This window comes from Talpa europaea, assembly GCF_964194135.1.
Source record: "Talpa europaea genome assembly, chromosome: 7".
Classification (NCBI taxonomy): Eukaryota; Metazoa; Chordata; class Mammalia; order Eulipotyphla; family Talpidae; genus Talpa; species Talpa europaea.
The window spans coordinates 66,018,713-66,038,482 of record NC_140074.1 but is presented as its reverse complement, the minus strand read 5'-3'; the positions used below and the strand labels follow the sequence as shown (position 1 = coordinate 66,038,482).

Sequence of the window (19,770 nt, the reverse complement as noted above, 5' to 3'; positions counted from 1 at the left end):
AAAGGCACACCTAGAAGTGGTGAGAGAGTCAGCCCCCTGGACCTCAGCATGCTGGGGGGCCCGAGAAGAGTTTCAGCTGTCTGTCACCTGTAAGCACTGGGAGATAGTCGGTTGCTGAGGAGTTCCAGGCAGGGAGGTGGCATGCCTCAGCTGTCACACTGTTTGCCTGGTGCTGAGCATGGAGGTGGGGGGTGTCCCTGGCTTCCAGCACCTTCCCTAGGACATGGGAGAAGCACACAGTGAATCCATCACGGGACGCAGGTGTGCCTTTCCTTTTTTTTGCTGGAATGCATACACTTGGTGTGATGGGGTACTTATCTCTAGGGGGAATAAGTACATCAACATTTAGTATGAGCAAGGCTTTTGGAGTAAAGAAAATCTCTTAACAATGGAACCTGAGTGAGCCAGAGAAAAGAGGCCTGTGGTAGTAGGGAGTGAGTAGGTGTTTTCCAATTCCCATGCCAGTTCCAAGGTTCTAGTGAGGGGCTCAGGATGGAGAGGGAGCTGGAAATGAGGAGAGATGCACACGAGAGGTCAGAAGATTTTCCAGAAATGGAAAATCCCCAACACCACACATATCCAGTGTGTTTATTTTGAGTCACCATTAAGTGCCAGCTGCTGTTCTAAAGGGCTGAACATGTATCATCTCATCAAATCCTCCAAATCTCCCCGCGCAGTAGACTGTTACTTTCATCCTTGATTTTGTTCAGGACACAGTGAATCTTTGATAAAGGAAGAGACTTGTTTAAGGTCACGGAAATGTTAAGTGGTTTGATTCAAATGTGCCTTATGTCTTAAAGTTGTATTCTTATTTATTTGCTGGACTATGTGAGCTTCCACTGCTTCTCACAGGTCACTGGTTCCAGTTCATCACACACATCTTTAGGGGTCATTTGAAGTTCCTTTGCTCTCCATTCACCCCACTATTCTGCTGTCAAAAGACCAAGGTCACCTGTGCACAAGGGTGACAAATGGTACCTCTGAGTGCAGGTTCAGCTGGAGAGCATGAGGGAAACCCAGACTAAATCAGCGAAAACTGGACATTGTGTCCAGTGTGCCCAGATATATGTTCGCATCCTACACTCAAGCAGTCATGTGGGCTGGAGAGAGCGGAAGAATCAAAGCACTTCAACCACACTGGCCTGCCACCCAGTATGACCTATCCCAAAACTGCCTGGGATCAGTCAATGTGGACATACGTCCTCTAACACAGTTAAACATTTGGGTCATTTTCAAAATATACTAGTGTGAAGCTCCATAAGTTTCATATAAGTGATGTGGTCTTTATTTTAAAATTCCAGTTCTGTGGCCAGGCCTCAAAAAAAAATAGTATTTTAAGAATGAAAGAATCTGGGCCTCCCCTAGTGGCGCAGGCAGTAGAGCGCAGTGCTGTGAAGCTGTACACAGCCTCCGCAGTGCCAGTTTGATCCCCACTGACCACAGAGATACCCACATGGCGGGGCAGACCTCTCCTGTCTCGCCCGCTGCTCCCCTCAGCAGTGTATTTCATCAGTCTGCCTGTTCTATTCCCCGCTTTGTCCCTGGTGAATCCTCTTACCCTCCCACACATCTGGCCTGTACCCAGGTTCTTGTATAAATAAATAAATAAATAAATAAAATAAATCTTAAAAAAAAAAAAAAAGAATGAAAGAAATCTGGGTAAATGCCCTCAATGTGTGTACTGAAGTTGCAAACAGGTCTTTTATATGAGCGTGCAGGAAGGCAGAGTCCACAAAACAATGCTGACAAGGAGGAATGTACGTGTGCCCAGAAGGGAGGGAATGTCTTCCCTGGACCTACTATGTGCCAGGTACTTCACATGCATTTCATGTGTAAGTTTGAAGACATGCCATCAGATTGCTGTTCTCACCCAATATTTGTGCATGAGAAGACAGTGACTCTTACTGAGTCACTGAAATGGGCCAAGGTCAGGCAGTTAATGAAGAATGGAACCAAGACTCCATCCCTGGTCAGTCTCCAGCACGCATCATTTTTCCACTACACCAGGCCTGACGCCTGCTATTGCTTTAATGAATATTAGTCACATTAAATAAACTCTGATATTCTGATTATAAAATTCCAAGCAATTTCTCTAACATGATTACTGGAAAAGAATGAGCAAAGTGACTGCAAAAATAACAATGCCCTCTTTCATCTGCATGCGGATTAACTCTTCCCAGAACTCTTTCTGGGATATCATTTTTTGTCACCCTCAAGGCAATTGTGTGATGTAGGCGGTCAGATATTATTATTATTCCCTTCCAATAGATGTGGAAATGGAGGCTGAGAGAGATTCAGAGACTTGCCCAATACTGCATAGCTAAGAGACTGTGGAGCCAGAGCTGAACTCTTTCATTCTATCTATTCTCTGTGAGGTCTACAACCTGAAAAACGAACTGTGGGATTACCAGCACAGAGTCCCCAGCAGACTCACCAACACCTTCCCACCTCAACCCCCTCACCCAAGTCCAGCTCTTTTCTATCATCACAAAGCCTAGTACTGTTGGGAGCCTATTTATATACCTTCTCCTCCAGAAAACCTTTCCTAACTTCCCCAAACCACAGTCTTTCCTCAGAGCTCACGTAAGCCTTATGGTCTGTGTGGTTGATTTGGAAATAGTCGTCAGTGTTTTTGCCATTTTTTGAATGACTGTAACAAAATGTCATTGAACCACAGCAGGCAAACCCTGCAAAAACGAGGTTATGTCTTGGGCCCTGGTACTAAAGCATCTTAAAATTCAGTGAGGGGTAGGAATAAGAAGAGGGGAAACACAATGTTTCCAATTGCTAGTTTCAAGGATACAAAAGCCATGCAAGGGCTCTGACATGCTGTGGGGCCAGAAGATCCAAGTCTGGATCATAGCTCAGCCCCCTCTCCCTGTGTGACCTGGTCACACACCTCCTGCCCCTCTAAGGAGCTCAGTTTCCGTGTCTGCTGTAGGAGAGGACTGGGCTACTCTATTGCTCTTTCTGCTCAGAGAGTTCCTGATTTCATATGACTTTCACAGATCTGCAGGCAGCTAGAGAAAAGGAAATGTATATTTTGTGAGATGTTTCAGAAAAGAAGTGAAGGCTCCCGTGCATGATGGCAACCCGTATAATGGCCCCCGACATGGGGAGGAGAGAAACTGAGCTCCCAGGCACCAGAGGGCTTCGAGGCTAGTGCTGTCCTTCCCAAAGCCTGCCAGCAACGTCCACTTGGGTCCAAAAAAAAAAGTGACATGGTGCTTGTTACATTAAAAATAATAACAAAGAGAACACGTAGATAATATTTCCCGATGAGCCAACAGTGCATAAGGAAGTCCTGTTTGTCCATCTGTCCTAGTCCGTATGAATACACACCTGTGGACAAAGGTGAAGTTCACCTAACAGCACCCCAGCTTGCAGCTTAGAGGGGCCAAACAGGAACCCAGTGGGTTCGTTGTAACATCCTTTCACAATGGCGTGTGGACAGCTCATGGTGTCAACTGACCCTGGATTTCCTGACATGGGGACTTTCTATTATTAACCAGGTTTTCATTTTATTTATAAAAAGATATGTGATGTTCTTTTTGACAGCTTTGTATGTAGTTATCTCGAACAGCTGCAGTGAAGTTCTGCCTATCTGGACCATTTCCACCACTGGAGAGAATGGCCGTGGTGCATCTGGACTGTCTTTTTCTAACTAGCCATCTGCACACACAGACTGCTTCTCCTGGCTCACACCAGCGATGGCAATCGTGTGCGGGGTGTGTTTGCCTGTCTTACCCACTAGATGAGGAGCTCCAAAGGGGACTGGGCCAGCACCAAAGGGGGCAGCCAGCACATATTTATGGAGAGAAGAGAAGAAAAACAGGAAGGAAGGGAGGGATGGAGGAAGGAAAAGAGGAAGGGTAGGAGAAAGCTAAGGATGGAAAGAAGGAAGAAAGTGAGGGGGAGTTAGAGAGAGGGAAAGAGGAAGGACTGAGCTTGCTATTAGAGTTTCTGTGAGAGAAATGGAACCCTTCTCGGCTGTGGTCTGGATCCCAGCTGTACTTAATGTCTCCAGAGTTCAAACCCGTCCTCGCCCCATCCTCATCTCTTGTTCATGTCTCGGTCTTGTTTATACCTCGTCCTCTGCTTGGATGGGCTTCCCCTGTGTTTTGGACACTTCCCACCTGCTGATTCACACCCACCCATTCCCACTCTCTGTGCTTTGGGAGGTTGGCCTCTTCAAGTTGCATCAATGCGCTCCTTTGCCTGGACTTCCAGTTTGGGTCACCCAGTGGGAAGCCCTGGCAGGAGGCTGGCAGGCAGAAGAGGAGGAGGATGTGGAATTCACTCTCCTGGCTCCCTCTGGCAGGTCGTGGTAGGTTTGGAGCTCTTCTACCCTGACAACCACCTCGGCCACCTGGAAGCCCTCGCCACACAGCTCCTCTCTTTGCCCCAGTGGTACTGACTGACTCGGCTGGCTGCCCCAGTCCTGCTCACACTGTTGTAAATAGCCTCGCCTTCAAAATCAACTCTCCTTGATTATGCTGGGGGAAAGTGCCATCTGTATCCTGCCGGGACCCTGACTGAGGCAGGACGTAACTCTCCCTCCCGATGTGGTGCTTGTTCCCAGGTGGCTAACCACACACCTCTTGCAGCTCACGTGTCTTGCTTTTCCAGTTTCTTGTCCCACTGCGTGTCCCTAAAACCAAAGATCAGAGTTTCTTGGGTTTGTCTCTGACTCTTCCAGTAAAGTAGAAGCCCCTTAACCGTAAGGAACATGTCCAATTCATTGCAACATACTCAGTGAGTAGAAGAGAGGCTGGTAGGGTTAGAGATGCCCAGTAAATGCCCGTTAAAGAGGATACAGGACGTTACCATGTGGTTCCCTTGGCATAAGGTATCAGCCATAAGCTGAGTGATGCCATGGTCAATTCCAATAGCACCAAGGCTACTTTCTTCACGAGTGCCAAATCCCAGCTACAGCCTGCTGAGCATGCCACAGGTGATGGGGAGCTCACCACCTGTAAAGAGAGGTCCCCTAGAAAGACCATTCTGACAGGGAATGACATCATGTTACTCAGCTCACAGCTGCCTCTTGTCATGGCAACACCCTGGTCCAGCCATGGCTTAGAATCCACACAGCACAATTCCAAAGAGCGGGGTCTTGGGAGGCTTGAAGAGTACGTGCCCTGGCCTTGTGACCATGACCTTGTGAGAAATTTTCTCATCCAGGGCAAACATCAAACAGTGCTATGCCATGGCTCCTGATCCCCTCGTCAGCCCAGGCCCCTTCTTTGGGCACATGTTCACTGGCTGCTCTTATCATTGCCTCTTAATAAAGAGCTAGGAGTGCTGTTGTGGCTCATGGAAGCCCTAGGCTGTATCTAATCCTCTCTTTCAGACTCACTCGGCATTTCTTAATCCCAAACTCTCAGGGTGAGTTGGGAAGCACAGACCAAGGACAGACTCTGTGGGCTGGCAGACATCAGGGTATTTCTGGAAAGCTGTGCCCTAGCATGTGTTTGGGAGTGAGATATCCTGAGCACTTGTGACCCCAGTCTGATCACCGTGGAGTCTTGGCCTGGGATGAGGGGCTTTGGACCCAGTGACAGCTGAGGAGGTTTCCTGGCCTGGAAACAGCTGATGCTGTTCTGATGTCTTCTCCTGTAACTCATGAACTCCTGTGAACATTCTGAGGACCACTAGAAAAAGGATGATGTTAAGTGTGTGGAAGGAAACCGTGCTTCTCTGATGGCCTTTGCAGGCCTGCCCAGCTGCATGACTGGTGGATCTTCATTTACTCAAGGGAACCGCTATGCAGTCGTCAGAATGATGGACTTTAATCAAAGCTACTCAAAGTAGGTGGCACAACACTGTTTCTTACTAGCTCATGCTGCAGCAATTACAGAAGGGGAGAGTATGTCTTTAGAAACAGCTGGAGAATTCTGATACTGCCTCAGCATTCTTCAGGGTTTTTTCATTTTATTTCAATTTTGTTGTATATTATAAAAGTTTTGGTTTTATACACAGAGGACAAAACAAAACCAAAGTCGTCCCTCACTATAAATCAAGAAGTATAATTAAAATATCCATGGGGAGGAGGGGAGAGCAAGTACATGGGCATCCTGGGTGGCAAAGAAATTCAACTGCTTATTTAAAATCACCTAGATAATGTCAATCAAATTTTTACTGCCTCTATTTCAGGTTCGTTCTTCTCTCCCTCCCTCCCTTCCACCCTTCTCTCATTCCTTCTTCCCTCTTTCCTTCCGTCCCTTTTTTTTTTAAGTCACAAAGCAAGTACCTCCCCCAAAACTTCCCATAGGTTTCTCTCTGCACTCCAGAGAGCTGATTCAGCCAGAACCGACAACCCCCAGCCCTGTTAGGAGAGGACACGCTGCCCAGGACACATGGCTTTCCCTGTGAGCAAACAGGCCCTGGGGTGGGGCCAGTTCGCAGTCACTCACAGACGTTCTGGGTGTGCAGTCCCGGGACTCTGGGCCTCCAATGTGCCGCCACCCCAGCTCCGCTGCCCTCGTCCTGACCTGAAACACTCAGCTCCTCTCTTCCAAGACTTCCAAACCACCTTCCAGTTACCTTCCCCGGTCACTCTGCCTCTTGTTCCTTGGACTAAAAAACACCCCCCTCCAGTGGGGACCTTGGGTCAAAACTGAAGTTCTCCATCTAATAGCTGAGGGACCTTGGCTAAATCCCTTCATCTTTCTGAATCATCAATTTCTTTCAACAAAACAGGGTTAGGGGTATCCCCCTTCCTGGCACTTGATAGATGCTGAAAAAAACATGTCGCATGAATGACGGAATGAGTGAATAAATGAAGGGATGGACAAATGAGTGAATGAATTCCAGCTACATGCGCCCCTTTGCTCTTCCTCACGCCCACCCTGCCTGGACACAGGGTAATCCTGGGAGTGTAGCTTAGTAGTCCACACTGCGTGATTCTCGGGAAACCTGCATTTGTGACTTAGCTGAGGGCATTTCCTGATCCGTGACCTTGACCAAGTCACTTCACGCTTAGGCTCCTCTACTTCCCCATCAGTCAAATGCAAATGCTAACCCCTGTCCTGTCTTCCTTGCCAAATTCTGTCAAAGCCCAAATGAGAGCACAGATGAAAGTGCATCGTGACCTGGAAGGAACTGGCCACACGCTAAGGCTTCTTCACACATGGGCTGTTCACGCCTCTGAGCCAAGGTGAGAGTCCAGGGGCCTGCCTGGTGCCAGGCAAGCTGACGTGCTCTTTGGCCGGCTGCCAGGCACGACATTCTCCTGCCAGCACCGTCATTCCTTTGCATGTAGGTATTTTGTCTGTGCACGAGAGGCCCTTGCTCTTTTGAGAGAGACCTAAAGAGAGGAGTCAGCAGGAAAGCTGCAGAGGTCAGCACATGTGCTGGAGCCATCAGCAAGTCCAGGGTCCTGTGTGCTGGACAGAATGGAAAAGTTCAGCACGAATCGGGGAAAAACAGGAAAGTGGATGCTGACTGCCACTCTGGCTTGGAACTAGCTCCTCTGGGGCCCACATCTCATAGAGCTCACCCTCGGATTCACCCTTGCCTGTTCCTTTGGGGTGGCTAGTCAGAGTGGAGAGCTGTGTCGAGCAATAAACAGAAGATCCCCTTTTCTGCCCTTCTTACAACAGCACTTGAAAAAGCTCCCTCTCTCTGTCTGGGGTGCCCTCCACCCTTTTCAACTCAATCTCAATGTCCAAACTGCACCTAAGATTTCCCTGAGCTATTCAGGACATGAGTCCATTTTCCCAAGACGTGTCCTTCCATAGTCCCCACTCACGGCACACTCTGCCTCCTGCTATACAGGAGTCACGAATCCACGGAGAGTCAGTACTGTCCAGTCACTGCAAGAGACTGTACTTTCCTGACCTTCCCTCAACTAATACCCAGAGCAGTTGAACAACGTGGGCACAACTCTGATTTCTGTCTTACAGACTAGGAAACAGCTTCTAAGAGAGCATGATGTGTGGAAATAGCAGAGCTATGAACCGAGATTCATGATCCCAGCTGGCTCCAGCTCACTGCCCAGTCCCGAAGAAGGTACCACAATGTCTGAAGTGCCCCTTTCAGCTCTGCCCAGGATGGCAGGATGGTTCCATGTGGATACTTAGTCCTTGAACTGTGGCTAGCATCACTCAGGAACTGGATTTTACATTTTAGTTAACTAATTTAAAATTAACTTGTCACACGTGGTGGCGAGGGACCCCATATCCACCAGCCTGGCTCTAATCTGCTCTACCACACCGGGGGCGACAGCTATTTGCACTTGGCTCACATCTTCCAATTTAGACTGAGCTCTGAGAAGACTGTGTTTTGGGTTCTCCTTTGTAGCTCACAGTCAGCACCGACTAAATATTTCTGTAATGACTCCACTCGCCTGTGGGGCCCGTGATGGCTTGAGGTCACCAAGCTGCTGTGTGACCGTGAAAATTCCTGTTATCTGCCAGGGGCCTCAGGGGCCTGGCCAAGGTAATGGGGAAGGGGGGACGCATTCCGCTTTCTCCACTGGGCATCACCTGCCCGCGAGGGCTTACCTGTGTGGCGAGTCGGGGTCGAAGCAGGTCTTAGTGACATCGGTGATGTCGGGGTCACAGCACTCCCCGCCGTCGAAGTTGAAGCGCTCGTAGTTGCAGTCCATGTCGCACAGCCCATTCTGCTGCTTCTTGGTGAAGGCGGGGTGGCGCAGGTGGCGGCAGTCACCACCGTCGTGGCCGGTCAGCGTGTGGTTGCACTCAGGGTCACAGTTCTCGTCCCCGATCTTGCTGATGTCGCAGTTGGCCAGGATGAGGCGGCGGCGCAGTGAGGAGTTGCTCACCTCCAGCACCTCCAGCTCCCAGGAGATGTTGTAGTGCTTGAAGGCCTCGGCCAGCTGCCGGTGCTGGAAGTCGATCTGCTGGCGGCTGACCGTGGGCTGCTCGCGGCCGTCGTCCTGCAGGTTGACCACGCGGTAGCGCACCACCTTGGGCCGGCGGAAGCGCGGCAGTTGGTTGTAGCTGGCGATGACCTCGGGGTTGTCGCACAGCGTCTGCCCGCACAGCGGGGGCTCCAAGCTCGTGTCCAGCAGGAAGCCGTGGGCGCCGCTGAGGTCCACCTGGGGCATGTTGCCATCCTTCATGGGAGACCAGGCCCGCTTCAGGTTGTCCCAGTTCTCCTGGAGGAGGAGCTGAGGTAGAGGGGGGTGGAGGTCGTGGACGGCCATGTCCTGGAGGACCTCCCGCTGCGTCCTGGCCACCTTCCACAGACTGAAGCGCTCGATGTAGCCCCGGTAGTTGTGGTTCAGCGCGCTGCCCCCCAACATGAGCACTTTACACTTCTGGGTCAGTGGGCTGAACAGGCCACCCACCTGGTCCCCAGAGGTTGCCACCTGGGCGCCGTTCACATAGAGCTTCATCAGCCGCCCATCATAGGTGGCGGCAAGGTGGACCCACTGGCCTGGGAGGTAGCTGCGGTGGGCATTGATAGTGGTCACTTGCCGGGCCCGGTCTGTCTTCAAGGAGAAAAAGTAGCGTGGGTCTCTGTTGCCTTGGTCACTGACGGTGTGAATGCCCACGACCCATCCTCGGTCACGCGAGGTATAAGAACATTTGTCATACAGCCCTAAGTGGCCCCAAAAGAGAAAGAGGAATAAATAAAGGATGGAAGGGGGGTTATTTCTCTCTGATAAAATTTCCACCAGGATGTGCTAGATCACTGGCTTTCACAGTGATCGGCGGGGTCCTGGCAGGTCCTAGTGGTGCCTCTGGGACCACCCCAAGGACCAAGGGCAAGCAAGCGCTCGTGGCACTGACGGGGCACTGAGTTGGGGTGAGGAGATTCTCACCAACACTATCACCCAAGCATTGGACTTTTACTGGTTTTGAATACGGAGCACACAGACCACTTTTTGTTTACAGAGTGAATACTTGAGCTAAAGAGAACCAAGACATGGACCAAAATAATAATGACAATCTACAGACCTTAGATTTGTGCAAAGCTCTTGGGGGGAGAGAGGGGGAAGAGAGGAACTTCTAATTAAGAGAGTATCTTCTAATTAAGAGAGTATCTTAAGTGTAGGCCAGTGTAAGAGGTGAGAGGAAAAATAAAGGAGATGATAACAAAAACAAAGTGTTGGTTTGGAAGGATGGTCCTCACTAGAGTCACTCTATCTCAGACAGAGCGTCAGTGGTAAGCAGTCACCAGATGATCAGGAGCGGTGGATGTTGAGGAAAGAAGCAGGGATTGAGGGCTGCAAAGTCAGTGCTTCTATCTTTATTATTTAAAAGATTTATTTTTATTTTTATACAAGAGCTGGGGTACAGGACAGAGGTGCGGGAGGGTGAGAGGATTCACCAGAGACAGAGTGGGGAGCAGAACAGGCAGATGGGCTGAAATACACTGCTGAGGGTTGCAGCAGGCATGACAGGAGAGGTCTGTTGTGCCATGTGGGTGTCTCCCTGGCTGGCCGGGAATCGAACCTGCGCTGCAGAGGCTGTGGACAGCTTCACAGCACTGCGCTCAACCTGCTGCACCGCCAGGGAGGCCCAAGTGCTTCTATCTTTTGCGGGAGTCCTGCCTAACCCTGACACTGCTCCCCAAGAAAGGCAGACCCCTTAATACCTGAGCTGGGGACTGAGGGGTGAGGGGGCTGAGACCCAGGCAACAGAGGATTACGTCAAGTTACATAGAGTCATTGACAAGTTTCTTGAGACCCAGACCCAATTCAGCTCCCTTTTCTGGAACACTAATGCCATATTTTTTAAAGTGAATACCCTCTTAACATAAAAAGGTATTGGGGACTCCTACATGATAGCAAATAACAAGTAAAACCCACTGATAGCAAATAACAAGTAAAATCCACTGAGACTCTATGGCAGGTCAGGCACAGTATGAAGGTCAGTCGAGGCATTAATTCACATAACCCACGTAACACCCCCAAGGTAGTGATCTCAAGTTTCTCATTTAACAAAGGAGAAAATGGAAATGAAAGGCAGTAAAGAGGTGGGTTTAAGGTCAGGTAGTGGATACATGAACTCCAGAGCCATCAGCCCCTGGGGTCCACTGTCCTGTGCACTAACTGTAGAACCTCCCCCTCTCTCATCAATGGCCCCAGGGATGTGGATCACATCATGGGCCTGGGGTGGGGGTGCTACTAAACTTTCGTTGGGTGTCTGGGAAAGTTTCAAGCCAGACTCTGGGAACCCCAGTAAGTCGCTTAACAGATTCTCTCTGGATCTAATTATCTAACCAACCCCCATTTCCCAGCCTTTCTGGAATATACCCAGTGTCCTTGGCACAGACAAAGGTGTTGGATGGGGAAGAGGACTTTCTAATTAAGAGAGTAATTTCAGTGTCTGATGATGTATGAGGCCAGGTGGGAGGAGAAAGAGAAGGATAGGAGAATGAATAAAAGATACTCATTTAGAAGGACAGCAAGCCCCTACTTTCAGCTGGAGAATTGTTGCGGTCACCATAACTTTGTGCATCTGCCATCAATGCTCATCAAAATGAGCATGGGAAGCTTTGAGCAAAATCAATAGAGCAGGCCCACAGTTTTTCCTCCTTTATGGCCGCTGGGGCCTTAGAATTTGTGTGAATCTCTGTTAGCAGCCAACATGGCTGGCAGTTTTGGCTGGACATCTAAGCCCACCTATACCACTCCCCTGCTTAATGCCCAGCAGTTCTTCAAGTAAAGGCCAGAGTCTGCTCAGGAAGTCAACCTGCTCTCTAAGCCCAGGCAGCCTTGGCCAAGCACCCAAGCCTCCTCTGGAACGTGGGTCTCCATCTTGTAACAGAGGGAATGAATGAATGTCTCCAGCACATGATCAGTCCAAGTCTGCTTTTCTATGATTCCACATGTCTCAGTGGCTAACACAGAAACCATCTCTTCCAAGAAGCTTTCCCTGATAGCCCTAAAAGGAATGGTCATGTTCCCCTGTGAGCACATTTTACTTTCAGGAAACTGGACACTTGCTCTTGGTTTTGGAGTTCTCCTTACAAAGGATGCTTCTTGAGGGTGAGACTCTTCTGATTGTCCTGGACCCAGCACCTTGCACCAGGCCATGCCTGCAGCAGACGCTCAGTAAGCATCTCGTGAATTGTTCTAAATAGGATTGGAGAAGAGAGACTTTGACCGAACCAAGGGCACTGATTTTTGTCTCTGAGGCTACAGAACTGGGAGACTCAGAAGACAGATTGTGTTTTTGGTAAGAAAGAAAGAGCAGGTTTTTTGGACTCCACTCAGTGTACTGTGCTTAGAATTGCAGTGACAGCCACCACTAGTCATATATCTGGGGCAAAATCACTTCACCTCTGTGGATCTTCCTCATCTGTATCTTGCTGGAAGTAGGCCACCATATATAAAAGGCAGTGGGTATACATGCTAGCCTTGGCCTGCAGCACTGTCCAAATAGGGGTTCATTTTTAAGATGCTGGAGGGTCCAGAGTGACGTCAAGGATGAAAATAGGAAGTAACTGGAACAAAAGATCTCAGAGAGAAAGTACCCTGAAGGTATCTTGCCTTATGTCCCTAGTTGATAAAGAAGAAGGCTCAAAACTGTACAAGTCCTCAAATCCACTGGCAAACCCTACTTAGAAATCATGAATCCCTGCTGGCTTAGCAGCTGATTGGAGACTGTCGGAAGCTACCTCGCCACAGACCCCTCCAAAGCAAGACCTCTGACTCCCAGTTTGGAAGGAATTGCCCCACATCTCTCTGTTGCCACTGGCAATGGGAATCAATGAGTGCAGAGGTTTCCCGGGTCCCCGACCTGGTGCACACCCCCCTCCCCACCCCCCAGCCAACTCTCAGCTCTACTTCTCTTCCTCTCCTGGGCCAACCTCCTCTTTCTTAAACAGAAAAATCTTCTAATGAGAAAATTAACATCTGAAACAGTATCCTTTTTCCTTCTCTCTATTGCCCCCCTCCCTCCCTGCAGGTTTTTATTTTGCTAGCGGCTCTCTTAGTCCCTGGTTTTCCTGTTGCCTTTGGAAGGCAGCTAGCAGGGTTAGCAAGGTAAAATGTTTACACATCTGTAGGGTGCCCTCAGTTCAGAACCTTCCTGGGGCTGGGGACCTGGCTCAGGCCACCCCTGTTTGCAGTTGAGAGGGAAGAGGGAAACAGTGAGAAAAGTCAGACTCTGTGACACAGCGCAGAGGACAGAAGAGGTGGCTTAGCCACAGGAGGCAGAGAGGAAGGGCAAAGAGAAGGCTCTCGGTGGAACCAGGAGGAAACATATTAAGGGAAATGAGAACCTTGAAGCAGTGGCTTCAGAAGTTCAGAAGGAATTATTTACCTGGAGTGTGAGTGGCCAAAGGAAATCACTGGACTTCAATAAGGGTTGGGGTGGTTGGGTGGGTGGGCATAGTGATGATTTATTTCTGAATGAAAATACCTTAATCCATAGTAGTCTTAGTCATATCTCAGGGGACTAGAAGGGAAGACCTGCCGTATCACCAGCCTAGAACCTGAGATCTGGGATCAACTTGCTGGGTGACCGTGGCTAGGAAAAGCCACACCACCCCGAATACTGCTTGGCCTCATTTCCCTTCTCTCTCAAAGGAGGGGTGCTGATGAAATGATCACCCACTACAATTTCAGAGCTCTTTTGTTCACTGTTAGAATGGTTCCTTGTAAGTAGGAGTTGCTTAAAAGTATGTGTTGGTGTGACTGGGCTGCCACGTCATTCCCAGTTTTTACATGCCGGGGCCCCTCTCCTGTGTGTACCCACACTGGACATGAGCAGATCCTCTCATCGCCATCTGTGTGGTCCTGGAGGTTAGTCCCAGAGGAGGTATCCCCTCGCAGCAGGATGGAAGGCACAGGCGCAGGCCAGCCTGCAATCTACACCTGATTGGCATAAGCCTGCCTCCTGGCTACAGGCACAAGGAACCCAGCAGCAGAAGTGAGGAGAGTCCATCACAGGCCAGTGAGGAAGTGGCTGTGGCACAGATGGAGTCATCGAGGCCCAGACCAGGTAAAGGACTTGCCCTGGGCCTCATGGGTGACTACTGGACATGCAAACCCTGTGCAGGGCCCTCCAATTATGTCCAAACTTCTTGCAACTAGGCTTGCTATGGAAAGGACTTCATACCACCTCCCCCCAAAAAAACTTGAAGCGAATCTATTTTCATAAAGGAACCTTCTTAAACTATTGGTGGGGATGTAGACTCATCCATCCCCTATGGAAAGCACTGAGGAGGATCCTCAAATCACTAAAAATGGATCTGCCATATGACTCGGCGTTTCCACGCCTAGCCAAGAAACACAAACGCACAAATTTGAAAAGAAACCTGCACTATGTTTATAGTAGAACTGTTTACAATAGCCCAGACATAGAAATAACCTAAGTGCCCACTATTTAACATGCTTGTAGTTGCCCCATAGAGTAAGTCATTGCAAATGAAAAATATTGCTGTGTTCTTTAGAAGAGCACTATTACCCTTTTTATTTAGAACCTGCTAACTACCGTGTGCTCTACAGCAATTCTCTCACTTAAGCTTCACAATGGAACTAGTAGCGCAGATGTTTCTTCAGAGAAAATTAGGACCAAGGGGGTGGCTTACCAAAGGCAACAGATCTTAGAATCCAAGTCTACAGGATTCTCGGCCAGGTTCCTAATCATACCCCTACGTTAAGCACCCACATTAACTCACCACCTTATAGTGGGTTGTTGAAGGTATTGACCCTCCAGAAATACTGGTCTGCAGTGCCAACTCAAGCAAGTTGAACTGAAAGGCATGCCAGGAAGCTGCTTTTCACATCATTCTTCCTCACGGGCCTGAAAATGCTTGATTAAGAACCCACTTTTTTTTTTTTTTTTACTAGTGGTGCTTAATCTGTTCTACTTGGCTCACCTCATTTACTGGATCCAAAGATTTGTGTGGACCTGGAGTTCAGAAGGCCTTCCTTCCAGAGCTGGCCCTTCAGCAAGATCACCATCATTGCCTCTCTGCCTTTTGGTTTCTCAACCAGAGTCTAGGCTGTGATGGTCTTTTTCTTTAGCATTTCTGTCTCACTCTTGACTGTCTCTGATCTCTCTTTCCATCTGTTATGATGGAATTGTGTCATCCCCAAATTTATATGCGGAAGCCCTAACCCCCAGTAACTCAGAATGTGATCATTTTGGAGACAGGGTCTTTACAGAAATAATCAAGTTCAAGTGGGGTCCTCAGGGTGGACCCTGACCAACAAAACTGGTTGGAACATGGAAATTAGGACATTGGTGCATACCGAGGAAAGACCATAGGAGGATGCAGGGAAAAGATGGCCAACTGCAAGTCAAGGAGAGACACCTCAGAAGAAACCTCTAGAAGTCTCTGTTATTGGAGTCATCCAGTCTGGGTGCTTTGTTATGGCAATGTGAGCAAACCATAATACCATCACCCTACAAGATTTCTACACTCTCCCACCAAAATGTCCCTAAAATCTGCTCCATCTGCTATTGCCTAGTGCCCAGTTCAGAGTTCCCTGCTTACGATACACTGCCTCCACTTACTCAACTCTAGTCTAAGAAGAGCAAAGTATACTAGCAGGACAGAGCCACTGGGGGTACGGATACCATATATAGGGCACTTTGCACAGATAGGAGAGTGCTGCTGTATTTCAGCCCCAGCGTGCATTTCTGAAGTGCTTGTGGTGCAGAGTATGTAGGTGGTTTGGTCGACATCAGTGTGTCTCACAGAATCCTCACAACAACCTGGTATTACAGATGAGAAAACCAAGATTCAGAGAGGCCAGTTACCCTGTCCAAGATGACCAAGAACCAAGGGTAATAAGACTGTACTTTAAGATTCCTGACTTCAAATTCAGTTTCCCCACAGATGAAAGGTAACTAGCAATGTTCCCCCCTGACTCTGTCTCTGTGTGTGTGTGCGTGCGTGTGTGGGTTCCCCAGAATGTTTTTCTGGAATGGTTGGACTTAACACAAAATCAGCTTTGAAAACCTCTGACCTTTTTTTCATCATTGCCAAAGGAGGATAATGAGCAAAGGATGACGATTTTTATCAAGTTTGTACTATTTGTTTTGTTTTGTTTTGTTTTCCTCTCATTGGGAGAGTGCACATGGGAGGAGAGAAAATTCTACTCAGGTCACTTCTGCTTGTGACAAAACATATTACTAATAAATAACGATCCTACCAACAAATGACTGCTGAACACCTTTGTGTGGCAGACTCCCTGCTAAGCATAGACACTCCACTTCATGATCCATCTTCATGGCCCCAGGGGGCTCTCCTGATATTCTTTGGATGGAGAAGGAAACTGAGATACAGAGAAGCCAAGTGATTTCTCCCGAGGGTCCCAAGCTTGAGAGCGGGAAATTCACAACTGAACAGAATATAAAGCCAGTGTTCCCTGCAGGATGCTTCCCTTCATGGGGAATAACTCTTCAGTCCACAGTCAAGGTTTCTGCATCCCAGCTCAGCCCTTCAGTGCTGTGTGTCACTGGGAAAGCAGTTTCCCTCTCTGGGCTGCCTCGTTTCCCTATCCTATGAGCTTGACGGTCACCCCGGGTAGGTTACCTATCCATCTCAGGCTCCCTGGGATCCTGAGATCCTCGTCCTTCTGACACTCCAGCCTTGGCTCTCACAGTGGGAGATGTAAAGTGGTGGGAGAGGGGTAGGAAAGGAGGCAGTTTCAGGAGTACAATTTAAGGACGCCGTCCAGTGGTGGGACCTCTTCCAGGGGAATACAAACAGAAGTGAGAAGATGCAGGGATAAAAGAGGGAATTTAGGTCAACAGTTGGGTTTCTTTCAGGAGGCTAAAAAAATTAAAAGCCAAAGGTTGGAGTTGATTCTTTTTTGTTTTGTTTTCCCTTCCATGATTTAATGTCTGTTATCAAAGTCACAGAGGAATGCTTGAGAGAGCAATCCTATGGAAAGCTTTTATCTGTCCAGCGGAGAGTGATTAAAACAGACAGATGTGGGTTAAGTGTAACCCAAGGTCCCTGCACTCAGTTCAGTGTGGGAGGCAGGAGAGGGAGGGCCACCAAAATGACCCTGGAGGACTAGCAGCACCAGGCACTGGGGGGAAATTTGGGATGTCACTGAGGTGGGTACCTAAGAGATTGCCCCGTGGTATCTTCCTCCTTCTGTAAGAGGGTGGTCCCCAGGGAAAGGGGAGGTTCCAGGTTCCCTGCCCCACCCAAAGGAGGGTGGAGCTGAGCAGGGAGGAGAAGCTGGAGAGGAGACTGGGGAAGGAAGGAAGCAGGATGGAGAGCCAGAAAGAGACCTGGAGGAGGCACATGGAGCAGACAGACACATGAAGAAGCTGCACTTGCTTTTTGGTCCTGGACTGGTTGAAACAGATATGGGTGAAAGATCCATGAGGAGGTTCACAATGGCAGCTTTCATCTTCATTTGATTTTGCTCTTTTCCTCTGGAAGGTGTGGGGGGCAGGTTTCCATTTGCAGGACTGCATGGGACGGTGAGAAGAGCACCCAGGTGGTACTGTCTATGTCTTGCCTATTTCTTTTTCTCTGCTGGGAACCATTACCTGAAAGCCCTCTGACCACAAACATCTGCTTACATTTCATTTGGCTACCGGGTGAGTAGCCTGGGATGAGTTCATTTACTTCTCTGAGCCTCAGTTTTTCCAAGTATACTCCTGTACACCTCACACATGGCTGTTGAAAAAGGAGGTGGATGTATGCTTATTTTCTTGTAACTATCTAAGGTTATCCAGATGGAAGGTGGGTCGACAAGAGTCTGCCATGGGTTTCAAAGACCCATAAGCTTCATTGATACCCGGGTGCATTTGGGATTTCAAGGTGTTCTTGAGGACTCATGGTATATTTGTGTTTCTCTACAGCACTTGGCTCTGCAGTTTGCCTCCTCTGCTCCTATGTAAGCGGGCTGTATGCACATAGAAAGGTCAGGGTCTTAGAGACTAAAAAAGGTGCATTCCGATGCTGGCTTTACCTTTCATTAATCACATGACTTGGGAAAATCAGGGTATCTCCCTAAGTGTTAGCCTTCTCATCTGTAAAATGGGGTGATACAATCTACCTCTGTTAATTGTAGGAGGAACTAATAAGATAATGGGTGCACCGGGACTTGGCACGGGTCGCTGGCAACATAACAAGTGCTAAGCACATGTACTGTCGAGTATGATCTGTTGGAATCCCAGCTCTGCCCTTGTTAGCTTGTAGCCTTGGGAAAAATCCCTTCTTCAAAGGATAACAGTGCTTAACGCAGAGTGCCATTTTGAGGATTAAGTGAGAGAATACAAACACTCATTTGCATAGTACTTGATAAACGGTAGGTGCCCTCTTTATTGATATCCATGATAAATGTCTGTTCCTCTTCCACAGACTTGGGACAGTTGGCATTTTTTTCTTTCCTTCATGCTATTAAACTTGATCTTTTCTGATACTGCTGTCTAAAATAGAGAAACATGTTTGTTGCTCTCTGTCACCTGTTGTCTGTGAAATTGGTGTATATCAACTTAAAAAAATGGAAGTGGGAGATGGAAAGTAATAAAGGAGGGAGAAGTGGTAGAGGAGGAGAAAGAGGAGAGGAAAAGGATCCATGTATTTTCTACCCTTAAAGATTGCATTAGTATAAGTCAGAGCCTGTGTGACTGAGTGGTGCTGATGTGGGAGCTGCCCTGGAGAAGAGTGTCTGCTTTGGGTCATTGTGATGCTTTGAGGACGTTAAGTTCTCTCTGCTCACTCGACAAACCTTACAGGCAACAATCTCTTCCCAGAAAACTGCAGCACCAGTCCATCCTGAGGAAGGCTTTTTTTTGTATCTAGAAAATGGGAGGCTGGCCGTAGTGGTCACTGGGTTTGGCTGTGTAAAATATTGTAAGTAGCAGTAAGAGATCAGAAAGCACAACTTCACCATGTGCTGGGATGACTAAGTTGTGTGACCCAAGGCAAGCTGCACCCTCTCTGGCTCCATCATGGGAGAAGACTATAGTAAAATAAGTTCTAGGGATTTTCTTGAAAACATAGGGAAACTATTTCTAAGTTGAGGGTGCTAAGACATGAACTTTTGCCCTGATATTCCACTAATGTTCTCGATTTGGGGGAAGTTCTTTTTCACACAGAGTTGCATCATGAAAAGTCCCGGGCACTTTTCCCTTCCACCATGAATGCATAGAATTAGTTTATGATTGTGTTGGTCGAATAAACAATATAATTAAGAAACTGGATTCATTATTATTTATTAACTATTATTATTATGTTAACTTTTTCCTTCTGCTTTTAAAAGTAATTAAGTCATTTTATGGGCCCCTAAAATTACTGTGGGCTCCCAGCACTGTGGTTGACTGTGCTTGATGATGCATCTCTGAACCCCTACAAGACAGATCGGGATAGAGGCCCAGAGCACCTGCAGCCAATCCAAGGAACTGGGTGGAACAGGAAGGTTCCCACATGGGCGAGCCAAATGATGTAGATTTCATAACTGACGCAGGCCCACAACCAGTTATATAAAAATGCACCCCAGACAGTGTGGGCTGAGTTCTGGAAACAAAAGCTCCTCTCTCGGGTGAGCCTGCCATCACCTCATCCTGGCCCACACAGCCAGGGGTGAGCCTTTCAGGAAGAGAGATAGAAACGGAGATAAAGAAGGGACCCAGCCACAGGGGCAGATCCCAGCTTCACAGCTCTGGGGCCACAGGGAGCTCCTCTACCAGGCTTGGGAATGCTGAGAGAAGGGTTCCTGGATGAGAGGTCTGAGAACTGAGCTTTGTGTGAGGGACAGAATTTTGGTGGGAAGAGGCTGAGCAAAGACCTCCTAGTAGGTGGTGGAGCATGAGCAAGGTCCCAGAGCTGTAAAATCACTGCAAGGTGACTCTGCAGGTGGGGAGGCCA

At 48.5% G+C, this 19,770-nt stretch overlaps 1 protein-coding gene across 1 annotated transcript in view; it reads right to left on the bottom strand.

Moving 5' to 3' along the window:
- The window catches only part of PAPPA (pappalysin 1), a gene marked incomplete at both ends in the record, with an annotated part of 230,926 nt that overhangs the window by 192,406 nt on the left and 18,750 nt on the right, over positions 1 to 19,770 (bottom strand). The window contains one exon of the mRNA XM_084237287.1: positions 8,508 to 9,570. Coding sequence (XP_084093413.1) covers positions 8,508 to 9,570 — 1,063 coding nt within the window. The remainder of the gene's footprint in view (positions 1 to 8,507; positions 9,571 to 19,770) is intronic.